The 13,185-nt window shown below is 48.8% G+C and overlaps 1 protein-coding gene across 2 annotated transcripts in view; it reads left to right on the top strand.

Moving 5' to 3' along the window:
• PDCD6IP (programmed cell death 6 interacting protein) overlaps positions 1-12,614 on the top strand; it is a 32,880-nt gene extending 20,266 nt beyond the window's left edge. For both annotated transcript variants that reach the window (XM_054991035.1, XM_054991034.1), the window contains exon 18: positions 11,709-12,614. In XM_054991035.1, the coding sequence (XP_054847010.1) occupies positions 11,709-11,883 (175 nt within the window). In that variant the 3' untranslated portion in view covers positions 11,884-12,614. The remainder of the gene's footprint in view (positions 1-11,708) is intronic.
• Positions 12,615-13,185: the final 571 nt, after the last annotated feature.

Raw genomic sequence — 13,185 nt, 5'->3', positions numbered from 1 at the left:
CCTCTTTGCCTGGATTGTAGATAGAGTTGCCGTTCACTTTGCATAATGACTTTATATACAATTTAACTAATGTAAATTACTTTCATAGGTGGTAATTTTTTTTGATGAGACATATAAAAGACAGTATTTCTGTATCCCCCACCAAGAAGCAGTATCCTAAAACACACAAATGTTTTTGGTAATTCAGGACAAATAGAAATAACTGCCAGTTCACTGTCCGTCTTCTGTGCAGCCCCACATGGGATTGCGCCTGCGCAGGCCTGCCGACTGGAATTTTTCTTTTCTAGCCAACGTCCACTAGGGGGCGTATGTACGCACCATTGCGCATGCGCGGCTTTTCCCGCCCGAGCGACACTGGGCGACGTCGCCCCCTTCCCCTCAGTTTCTTCTTTGCCGCCGACCGGTGAAGATCTAGCTGTCCGCTGTGAGAAGAAACGCCATTTCGAGAGTGAGATCGTTCATCTTTCTGTCAGAGTATGTCTGAGAAGTCGCTGTTTAAGCGCTGTTCGACCTGTTCAACGAAAATGATGAGAACGGATGGCCATTCTGTTTGTCTCGAGTGCTTGGGTGAAGGACACATCGTTGAGAGATGTGAGCATTGTCAACGGTTCACGCCCAAGGCCAGGGCTGAGAGGGCGAACAGGTTGAATGCCTGGCTTTGGAGGAGGGCTATGCGGGCATCGGGAGCCCCTGATACCCCTGGGGGACCACCACCAGTTAGTGGGACGGCCAAACCCCCTTCGGTGATCGGACGATCCGTTCGTAGCTCCGCTTCCACCTCTCGCTCCCGCTTGCCAGATCGGATCCGACAAGCCCCGACTCCGCCCTCGGATCCGAAAGATGCTTCGGGCTCCGCTTCGGATCGTGGAAACCCGCCGCAGTCGGAGCCGACTCGGAAGCGGCGACACCGCTCTAAGTCTCCCTCGAGGTCGGAACCGCCGGCTATGTCGACTCTGAAAGTGCGCAGGACTTCATCGGATCCGAACATCCGACCTTAAATACAGTCCTCCAGTTAATGCCTGAGGATATGTGGTTCGCTGTCCTGGATCTCAGGGACGCATACTTCCACATTGCCATCCACCCTAGTCATAGGAGATACCTTAGGTTCATTTGTAACAGTAAGGCCTACCATTATCAGGTACTCCCTTTTGGATTGTCAATGTCAGGTCCAGTGTATATCTAAACTGTACTGACTCCATTTTCTAATGCTTCTAGTGTTTAAGTGCTTTCTTCCCAGGTGCACCAGTTCCCAGGCAGCATTCCCACCGGAGGCGACTGTTTTGTCTAACACCGTTCCACCAAGCATTGGCCTTGAAGGAGAGCAGCTTCCCAGGACTGAGAGATGTTGTTTTGAGAACTGTGGGGGGAGGCAAATCCAGATGGGTATTGTTACTTTGTACCTCATGCTTTGCCCTTCATTGGTAACAATGACTGTGTACCATCCTGAGTCTCCTATTCAGGACAGTGGACTATAATGGACCTTTTCTGCAGTAAAGTTTCCTTGTTCAATCAATGGACTCCTGTTTGATTTTGAAAGGGAACCTGTAGGAAGAGCCTTATCTAGCCACAAGCTGACATTTTGTTACCAATCATGCCTGAGTCGGGCCCAGCGGAATCCAAGGTAGTCCCGGACAGGGATCCTTTGTTTGATCCGTATGCGTCCCCCGACAGTCAAACAGTGCAACCCCAAGAATCTCATGTGCCAGCCGGGGCTGGAGCTTCGACGTCTACACCGCCTCTCATCGACCTCAGCAGTGAAGGGACAAGGCCGACGGCTACCGCTCTCCCCTTGATCTCGCTACCCACCCCGTCAGAGTGGGGAGCCAGACCCCGAGAAACGCGAGAGCGCAGGGCCGGAGGGCTTCATCCAAGAGTTTCGATGGACGGACGCCGAAGCCTAGAGACTGTCCCTGAGCTGGATAGCAGCCAACCGTGGCTGTTTTGGAACAGGACGGCCGAACAGACGGACGGGAACACATCTCGCCGCGGCGCCCTGAGTTGGGATTATTCGGAACTTGCCCCATGGAAAGAGCCAACGGAAGTTCCTGAACATAGTTGGGTGCAAATGCAAAGTCGCACCCATGCTGTAGATTCCGGCATCTCGGCAGTGACGGGCCTAGCCAAAGGAATTCTAGCAGCGAGATCACGAGTCGATCAAGGAGATCCTCCGCCTTGGGGGCCGTTTTCCCCGGTGAGTACAACCGAAGGAGGTTCCGTGATGGGGCAACCGGGTCCTAGCCGAATGCAACAGTTGGAAGCTAGGCTGATTGATATGGAGGAAAGTTTGGCTCATGCCATTCACCTAATCTCAGCGATGGGGGCAGGGGAGAGAATCTCACCTGAAGAAATGGCGGTACAAATCGCCACCCTCCAAAGTGTCATGTCCTATCCAGTGGAGGACGCCCCGCAGCAGCCGCTGCCTTCGGGAGAGGAGGAATACTATCCTGGAGAACCGGGAGAGTCGCCCGCGGAACTCCCTAGAAAAGACGAAACCCCGCCGCACGGGGATACTCCAGCTGAGGTACCTGGAGAGACTCCGACGGAAACCCCTAAATCGGACGGGGATCCATCTCCCAAGGAGACTCCAGCGGAGGAGCCTAGAGAGGAGGAAGAAGGGCCAACCCGTCCAACCGAAACGACGGTGATACCCCCTCCCGCTTCTCCAACGACAGTTCGGCCGGATCAGACGGAAGAGCCTCCGGCCCCTTCTGAGGAGGAATTACCGCAACGACCGCTAGAAGTGGTTCCCATTCAACAAACCCCGAATGCCCCGACGCCACAAGACCAGCCTTTGCGTCCCAGAGACACGACGCCGAGAGGGGCAAGCCCGCGCGGCCCACCACCCATCAGGCCTTCGCCGCTGCGGCCCCTTCCGCTTCGACCGCAACTAACTCCTTCGCAGCAACTGATACGTTTGCCACTTGAGCAGCCCGTAATACCACCTCCGAACCAACCGGTGGGGCCTACACCACTACGACCCCACCAACCCGTCCCTCAGCGGCCGGTCATTACTCAGCCGCACCGGCCACCTCCACCTCAACCGCTACTGCCAGCACCTCCTGTATTGCCACCACCAGCCCGACCGAGATTGCAGCCGCCTGTCCGACCACGACTGCAGCCACCGGCCCAGCCGAGAGCACCACCGCCAGCCCAGCCGAGGCCGCCACCCCCGGCTCAACCGGTGATGCCGCCGCCAGCGCAACCAGCACCGCTACCACAACCGGGTCCCCCCATACCTCAAGTGCCATTGATGCTTCCGACAGACTTCTACCCAGCACCGGCTCCGAGGCAAGACCTCCCGATGGGTTGGGTGAAACTGGAAGCTACTTTTGATGGGGATCCCTCCAAACTGGGATTTTTCCTAGTGCAAGTCGTGCAATTCTTCAACCGGTGGGGACACCTCTTCGGCAGCGAGGCCAGTCAAATTGAACATCTCGGCTCCCGCTTACAAGGCAAAGCAGCGGACTGGTATGTAGGACTATACAATATCGGGGCCCCGGAACTTAATACTCTCCAGGGGTTGGTGGATGCTATTCGAGCGCAATATGAAGACCCCTTAGAGGAAACCAGGGCCCGAACAGAATTGCAAGCCATTAAACAGGGCAGCATGTCGGCGAGAGACTATATCACGAAATTCCGACAATTGGCCGCCAAATGCCCTAGGTGTGAGGAGTCCACCAAAATCATTCTGTTCAAGCAAGGACTAAACCCGAGACTTTTGGACAGAGCCCTCATGCAGGACAATCCCCCTACGTTGTTAGGTTGGATCCAACTTGCATGCGAAGTTGAGAATCGCATTTTGGAAGTCCGTTTGGTTGAACAACAACAACAAACGGGACAAAGAAGACCCTTGACTTTACAGAAGGGAGGACGGGGAGCTGGGTACGCCACCCGTGGAGCGAGAGATGCTAGATGGCAACAAGGGCTGTGTTTGCAATGCGGACAAGCCGGTCACTTTGCAGCACAATGCCCCTACCGGCCTGTGCACAGACCTCCGCTTCAACTACGGCGCCCAACCCTTGCTCCATTTCCTACTCTCCAACGCCCGATTCCAGCGCCACGCGCGAACAGAGGCCGCGGCGCTTCCCAAAGGCCCGCCTCAGAGAGAGGACTGGAAGTGGAAGAAGTTATGGAATACGACCCCGCTTCCCCAAACGCAGAAGTCAATCCAGAAAGCCCCCAGTCGGGAAACGAGATGGATCTGTCGTAAAAGGGCCCAAACGACAGATCCGCCCCAAGCCCGTCCCTGCACGGAACCGGCCGCCTGGGTCCATCTTATTCATGCCAGTAACTCTAATCAACCCCGAGAGAAAAATGCACATCCGAGTGCAAGCCCTTATCGACTCGGGCTGTTCGAGAGACATCATCGCCCCAGCTCTAGTCAATGGACTAGTCTTACCAACTCGGGAATTACAAAATCCAGTAATCTTTGAACAAATGGATGGCACCAATATGAACCCTGTTACCACTGAGACCATCCCAGTGATCACAGGCATGGGACAACATTGGGAAAAGAGGTCTTTTGTCATCAGCTCCACTGCCAAATACCCGTTAATTCTAGGCAGCAAGTGGCTATGTGATCACAATCCCTACATAGACTGGGCACAAGGATGTATCACCTTCAGTCATGCCAACTGCAAAAATCACCGTTGGAACCAAAACTGGGGCAATGATCCAACTCATACTGAAAAGGCCCTTCTTACTCAAGAAGAAATCAACCAAATACCCGAACCGTATTGGCCTTTTCTAAAGGCTTTTTCCGAGGAGGAAGCTGATACTCTACCCCCGCACCGACGAACGGACTGTGCGGTGGAAATTTTACCCGGAGCCTCACTGCCCAAAGGACGACTCTATCCCATGAGTCTCCATGAACGAGAAGAGCTCCGGAAATTCATCGACACCAACCTCCAACGAGGGTTCATCCGCCCAGCCAACAGCCCCCACGCCGCTCCGGTTCTCTTCGTGAAAAAGAAGGATGGGGGACTACGACTGTGCACGGACTTTCGAGGACTTAATGCAGTGTCCACCAACAACGCCTATCCTATACCACTCATCCGAGACCTTCTCAACGTCGTGGCCCAAGGTAAGATCTTTACAAAATTGGACTTAAAAGATGCTTACTTCCACGTCCGTATCAAGGCAGGGGATGAGTGGAAAACCGCATTTAATACGCCCCTCGGACAATATGAATACCTAGTTATGCCTTTTGGATTGACGGGAGCCCCGTCTGTATGTCCATGATAAACGAAGTTCTGCACGAATTTCTGTACAAAGGGGTGGTGGTGTACCTTGATGATGTCTTAATTTATTCAGACACAGAGGAAGAACATATTCAAATGGTACAAAAGGTCCTGGCCACCTTGATGAATAATAAACTACCCATCAAGTTGTCCAAATGTGAATTCCATAAAACCGAACTCACTTACCTTGGGTATTACATCTCCCAAGAGGGTTTAAAAATGGATCCAACCAAAATACAAGCGATTCAAGAATGGCAAACACCCACCACCCGTAAAGAACTACAATCCTTTCTGGGTTTTGCCAACTTCTATAGAGACTTTATAGCAAATTTCGCCCAAATCACGCTCCCCTTAACAGAATTGTTGAAAACAAAAGATAAAGGGGACCAAGCTAAAAAACCCTCCTCCAAACTACAATGGACCTCCGATTGCCAAACTGCTTTCGAATGCCTGAAAAAGCAATTTGTAACGGAACCCATCCTCTCCCACCCCAACGAACAGTCCCCTTTCGTAGTGCAAGTCGATGCCAGCGATATGGCAATAGGGGGAGTTTTACTGCAGAAGGGGGAGGATGGAAAGTTGCGGCCTTGTGCGTTCTTGTCTAGAAAATTTTCGGAGGCGGAAAGAAATTGGAATGTGTGGGAGAAGGAGGCTTTTGCAGTAAAAGCAGCCCTTACTAATTGGAGACATTGGCTGGAGGGGGCACGATACCCCTTCGAGGTTTGGACAGATCATAAAAATCTGGAGGCCCTCCGAAGCCCACGCAGACTGAATGCCAAGCAATTGCGATGGGCGGAATTCTTTTCCAAATTCAACTTCACTCTAAATTATCTCCCAGGCAAGACTAACTTTTTGGCGGACGCCCTATCGCGCATGCCCCAACACAGGAGCAAACGGGAGGAGACTGTCGACACGGTCTTCTCGCCTACGCAACTTGGGGGCGTGGTGACTACTCGCAGTCGAGCCAAACAGCCCCTCCCGGCCAACCAGGAGTGGAAATCGAAACTTAAAACTGAGGTGGAAAAGGAGGGGGATAAGGCTCCGCGAAACAAACTGGTCCAATCCCCACAGGGGGATTGGCTAGCTGGGAGCAAGTTTTATGTCCCAGACAGCCTCCGGCTGGAGGTTTTGCAACGCTGTCATGATGCTCCCACTGCTGGTCATTATGGGTATCTGAAAACATTGCATCTAATCCAAAGGCAGTTCTGGTGGCCGGGCATGCGCAAAGACATTTCCCAATATGTTAGTTCCTGCCCCGTTTGCCTCAGCGCCAAAACCAGAAAAGGAAAACCTCCGGGTCTCCTGCAACCATTGGAAACACCCAACAAACCTTGGGAAATAATATCTATGGACTTTATCACTGATCTACCTATTTCAAAAGGACATAATTGCATTTTAGTCGTGGTAGATCTGTTCTCCAAACAAGCTCATTTTATTCCCTGTACTGCTATACCCACCGCTCGAAAACTAGCAGATTTATTTTTAAAACACATCGTAAAATTACATTCTTTTCCGTCCAAGGTGATTTCGGATCGCGGCGGACAGTTCGTTGCCAACTTCTGGCGGGAGCTTTTGAGAATGTTGAATATTGAGCAAGGCATCAGCTCAAGCCACCACCCACAAACCGACGGACAATCCGAAAAAACAAACCAGATACTAGAACAGTTTCTTCGTTGCTACATTAATTTCCAACAAGATAACTGGGTAGACCTTCTCCCTCTGGCCGAATTCTCATATAACAACAGTGTACACGCTTCAACTGGAGAGGCCCCTTTCAAAATTGTCTATGGAGCTCACTTCAATCCCTTCCCGTTGGACGCTCCCCCTCTCCATTCCTCTATTTTGCCAGATGTATCTTCGTGGTGGGGGGAGGCGGCGCAACAATGGACTCTTATTAAGAAACATCTTGAAAAAGCCAAACTGGATTACAAAAAATACGCAGATCGCCATCGTGTGGCCGAATGGGATTTACAACCTGGAGATCATGTGTATATTTCCACAAAGAACCTGAAACTAGCTCAGACAAGCCGCAAACTCGCTCTGAAATTCCTGGGACCTTTCCCTGTGCGCAAAATAATAAATAAAGTGACTGTTGCTGTAACTTTGCCCAAGAACTTACGCCACGTACACGATACGTTCCATGTCAGTCTTTTAAAAAGAGCTCCTACTGATGACAAGTGGCACATCAAAGCTCCACCCATTCCAACTTTGATTGACGACCAAATACACTATGAGGTGCAACAAATTTTGGACTCTAAACTCAAACGAAATCAGCTTTTTTACCTCATTAGATGGAAGGACTTTGATTCTGGGTACGATGAGTGGGTGAACTCTGTACATGTTCAGGCTCCTAGATTAACCAAAGCTTTTCATACTCGCTACCCATATAAACCAGGGGGGGATCTGTTTTAAGGGGGGCAGAATGTCAGGTCCAGTGTATATCTAAACTGTACTGACTCCATTTTCTAATGCTTCTAGTGTTTAAGTGCTTTCTTCCCAGGTGCACCAGTTCCCAGGCAGCATTCCCACCGGAGGCGACTGTTTTGTCTAACACCGTTCCACCAAGCATTGGCCTTGAAGGAGAGCAGCTTCCCAGGACTGAGAGATGTTGTTTTGAGAACTGTGGGGGGAGGCAAATCCAGATGGGTATTGTTACTTTGTACCTCATGCTTTGCCCTTCATTGGTAACAATGACTGTGTACCATCCTGAGTCTCCTATTCAGGACAGTGGACTATAATGGACCTTTTCTGCAGTAAAGTTTCCTTGTTCAATCAATGGACTCCTGTTTGATTTTGAAAGGGAACCTGTAGGAAGAGCCTTATCTAGCCACAAGCTGACAGTCAACAGCCCCCCGGGTTTTTTCTAAATGTATGGCTGTTGTAGTGGCATACTTGAGGGAACAAGGTTGTACCATCTATCCCTATCTGGATGATTGGCTTTTGGCAGCACCCTCTGCTGATGCACTCCTGGCCCAAATTAATAAGGTGATGCTCACCTGCTCCAGGTTAGGACTTTTGGTTAATCTCAAAAAATCTAACCTTACCCCGTCCAGGAGAATACTGTTTATCGGTATGGAACTGGATGGCAATGTAAATAGAGGTTTTCTGCCCAGGGAACGTGCTCTAAAGATTGGCAGGATGGTGAATCTCTTCTCGAGATGTAGGTAACGGCTATCCAGAGACTGCTGGGCCTTATGGCCTCTTCTACGGCAGTTACCCCTATGGCCCGGTTGCACATGCGACCTCTCCAGCTGTGGTTCCTATCTGTTCATGATTTTGAACACGAATCCCAGAACAAGAGATATTCCATTCCTAGAGGGGTTCTCCGTGCCTTACGATGGTGGCTCAATGAGTCTAACCTCCTTGGGGGTATTGCATTTGGGTCCATCCAAACCGATCTCGACTGATGCCTCCACGATAGGATGGGGAGCCCAGTGTGGTGCCCTTAGGGCACATGGGGTCTGGTCAGAGCAGGAAAGGGAAGATCACATGAACCTGCTAGAATTGAGAGCGGTCCGTTATGCCCTTATCGCATTCGCAGACACGCTGCAGCAGAAATCCGTTCAGGTACTCATGGACAATTGCACCACCATGTTCTACCTGAACAAGCAAGGGGGCACTACCTCCAAGGCCCTCTGCGATGAGGCCGTTCGGATTTGGGAATGGGCCATGGACGGAGGCATGTTCATTCATGCGGTCCATATACCTGGCACCACCAATGTCATCGCGGACAAACTGAGTCGTATGCGATCCGACAGCTACGAATGGACCATAGCAGACGGCTACCTGAACGCTATCTTTTTGGACTGGGGGTTCCCAGACACAGACCTCTTTGCATCGGAGGACAACAAGAAGGCCCCACAATTTTGCTCCAGGGGAGGTCTAGGTCACCACTCCCTCGGGGACGCGTTCCAGATACGCTGGACAGGGCACCTGTTTTACGCCTTCCCTCCGTTCCCGCTGTTGTCTCGAGTCATCAGCAAAATTCAGAGGGATGGGCCTCACATAATTCTAGTGGCGCCCTTCTGGCCCAGACAAGCTTGGTTCCAACATGTCATGCAGCTTTCACAGTGGTCATATTATCGGTTCACTCTGAACCGGGACCTTCTGTCCGACAAAGGGGTTTGGTATCACGACCTACCCAAACTGAGCCTCACTGCTTGGCACATTCTGGGTCGGAAGGGATGTCTGACAGAGTAGCTGAGATTTTGCTGAATGCACGTAGGGACACTACTCACAGGTCATACTCTGCTAAATGGAAGCGTTTTGAGACCTGGGCTAATGACAAAGGGGTGAATGTTTGGGATTGCCATCTGTCATCTGTGTTTGAGTTCCTTCTGTCTCTAAAGGATGGGGGACTCTCTAATTCCTCTATTAAAGTTTATTTGGCGGCTATTTCAGCCTTCCACCCCAAGATAGATGGGAAAACGGTTTTCTCCCACAGTTTGTCAAAATCTTTTTTAAAAGGGTTGCATAACATGTTTCCACAAGTAAAGGAAATTGTTCCCCAATGGTCACTGCAAGTAGTATTGGCGGGGCTTATGAAATCGCCGTTCGAACCGCTAGCTCCATGTGAGTTAAAATGGTTGTTCTGGAAAGTGGCTTTCTTGATCGCCATTACATCTGCCCGCAGAGTTAGTGAGTTGGCGGCCCTAAGGTGGGATCCGCCTTTTCTGAAGGTCCATCAAAATAAAGTGGTTCTGAGGCCTGACCTTCGTTTTAGACCTAAAGTCTCCACTCAGTTTCATACCTCACAGGACATTGTCCTGCCTATCTTTTTTCCTGACCCTTCTGATAACTCTGAAAGGGCCTTACATTCCTTGGATGTGAGAAGGGCTATTTTATTTTACCTTCAACGTACTTCGCAGTTTAGGTGTGCCAAACAACTGTTTGTGTGCTATTATGGGCCCAGGAAGGGAAAAGCTGCTACAGCTCAATCAATTTCTTGCTGGGTTACTCAGACTGTTAGGGCCTGCTACTTGCATGCTAAGTTACCTTGCCCTTTGGAAGTTAAAGCTCATTCCACCAGAGCGCAAGCTGCCTCTGCGGCCTTCCTTAGGGGCGTGCCCTTGCTAGACATCTGCAGGGCTGCAACGTGGTCGTCTTCTGACACGTTTGCTAAGCATTATGCACTAGATGTGTGGGAAAGGAAAGAGGCTGCTGTTGGTCAAGCAGTACTTCAGTCTCTTTTTCAGTGAGAACACATGCCCGCCTCCTGGGTAAGTGGCTTGTGAGTCTCCCATGTGGGGCTGCACAGAAGACGGACATTGAAAACAGAGTTGCGCTTACCGTAACTACTGTTCATTGACGTCTTCTGTGCAGACACACAACCCTCCCTCCTACCCCGCTGTGTTCTTCCAGATAATGTGAAGGCATTCGGCGGCAAAGGAGAAACTGAGGGGAAGGGGGCGACGTCGCCCAATGTCGCTCGGGCGGGAAAAGCCGTGCATGCGCATTGGTGCATACGTGCGCCCCCTAGTGGACGTTGGTTAGAAAAGAAAAATTCCGGTCGGCAGGCCTGCACAGGCGCAGTCCCATGTGTGTCTGCACAGAAGACGTCAATGAACAGTAGTTACGGTAAGCGCAACTTTGTTTTCTATATCATAATAGGTACTCAAATTATAATAGGAGCTCAAATTGAGGGAATGCCAAACGGTCTGAATGCCAAAAGCTCTGTTTACTGGTGGCAGCAATTGTACTTTCTGCTGCTGCCAGATAGAATTTTGTCCTATTTTTTAAACTAAGAGATATCAAAGTAAAGAAAAGAAGCATTGCTCTTACTGTTTCCTCCGTCTGCCATATTTTCCCTTTTTTGAAAACCCAAATACTTAAGCGTGAGGGCAGGAAACGTTGCTTCAGACGTCATACAGCCAAATCTGCTTTGCTTTATGCAGTGTCATCATAAGGCTAAAATAGTTGATAATCACTGTCACTAGGTAGGGAAAAGATCTGGGTTTGATTCTATGACTGTTTTCCAGTAAGGCAGGAGACTTGCTCTGATGGGGGAGAAGAGATTTTTCTTAATGGAAAGTAAGGAACATAGGGTCAATCCCATATCCCTTGCAGTATGTATGTGTATTTTAAAGATGGTATATTAGAGAACTGAAATTTGTAACCACAAAGCCTGTCTAAATATTGATGCATCTGATGAAGAGAACTCGAAAGCTTATGCTACAGTAAAGTTGGTTAGTCTTAAAGGTGCTACTGGACTCTTTTATATTTTGTCTAAATATTGATTGTAATCGCCAAGTATTTCATAATACCAAAATTATATTTCTTAAAAGACCTTTTCTGGTTAACACTAGTGTCTTATTATCACCTTTGGCAAAGTTTTTATGAATTAAAGCGATTAAGATAGAGAAGTCCATTTTGGGTTATGCTAGCTTTGTATACTCAAATGCTTTGCTTTCATTGTTATAATGCAACGTGCTAACAGGTGCATCCTATTTGTGGCCTTTGTTTTTACAGGTATTGCCAGATGCCTTTACCAATGGGCTACAATCCTTATATGTATGGCCAATACAATGTGCAGTATACACCTTCACCAGTATACCAGAATCCTGGACAAGCACCATACCCTGGACCTCAGCAACCTGGATACCCTTATCCGCAGCAACCTGGATACCCTTACCCACAGCAATAACATATCTGCAAAGTACTGCTTGTTAAAGCTAAGAGAATATTGCAATAAGCATACTAAATCTTTTCGCTCCAGTTAGTGTACCTCACTGTATTGAAGACAGTCTGTAACCTCTCTCTCTCTCTCTCTCTCTCTCTCTCTCTCTGGTTAAATGCTCAAAAGTTGTACTCACAGTTGGATTCTGACTGTGTTAAACCTCTTGAGGAATTTACAAGCTGCTGTAGTATACGGACAGAATTGTATTCCAGCAAACTTCATCTGTATGTAAACTGCTCTTTAAATTAGACCAAAATGTTTCTTTGCAGTAATCATTATTTGCTACCAATGGCAGTTGGAGTACTTTACAGCGAGGGTAAAAAGCACTGGGTGTGATCTATGCTACAAAACTAAATAGAATTTTTCTTCTATATTATGTTGGTTTGTATCTTGGATTTGCATTTAGTTACCAATATGCTATTTTTGTCTAATCAAAGCATTGTAAATCAGAAGTTCAAAACAACATTGCATAGGAACTGTTTAAAATCTAACAGTAGATATTACCAGTGTTGTATGCTTCTGAAGTTTGAATGCACTTGTCAGCGCTGGTTTTTGAAGCTGAAATTTCTGCTGCAACTTGGGGTTGGTTGTACTCGGTTCCTGTTATATAAAAGCAATTCCGTAAATCAGAATGTGATGTTACCTTAAAATGAGGCACACACTAAATAAATAAATAAAGCTATTTTTATTGAACCTTTCATAGGACTAGCTTTTGAATTTCAAAATGAATTTCTATTTACATGCTTCTGGCTGGGATCTAAAACAGTTGAAATTTTTGTAAATTTCCCCTCTGGTCTGTGTGTCAAACAAAGAATCCTACCTTTAACTTTCCCTGAAGAAAAAGGGATACAAATGTGATGATCATTCATTGACTTAGAAACCCGAATCCGAAGCGGCACACTGCTTCGGATTTCAGGGATTTTTCCAAAACTTTTTCCCGCTTCAGGTTTACCTGAAGCGGGAAATCCGAATATTTTTCAGGTGCACACCCCTACTGTGCACATGAGGTGGGGCACAGAATCTGTCTTGAATCCTTTGCAGCTGTACCTGCATGGTGCGGGGGGGGGGGGGGGGTTAGAAAGGGACTAGTTGGTTATGTTGTTTAGGAGCATGCACCCAGTTTTATGGGGGCACCTTCAGTAAATAAGGTATAAAGCTGGCCTGGTTGTCTAACACATTCAGCTGTTTTTGCATAACACTGAAATCACTACATGCTTGGACAGCCTATACTGAGGTGGATTGGACATTTGGATGAGTGAAGCTTCCTCA

The sequence above is a fragment of the Eublepharis macularius genome, chromosome 11, assembly GCF_028583425.1.
Source record: "Eublepharis macularius isolate TG4126 chromosome 11, MPM_Emac_v1.0, whole genome shotgun sequence".
Taxonomy (NCBI): Eukaryota; Metazoa; Chordata; class Lepidosauria; order Squamata; family Eublepharidae; genus Eublepharis; species Eublepharis macularius.
The sequence above is the reverse complement of the archived record's forward strand: the minus strand, read 5'-3'. Positions and strand labels throughout refer to the sequence as shown.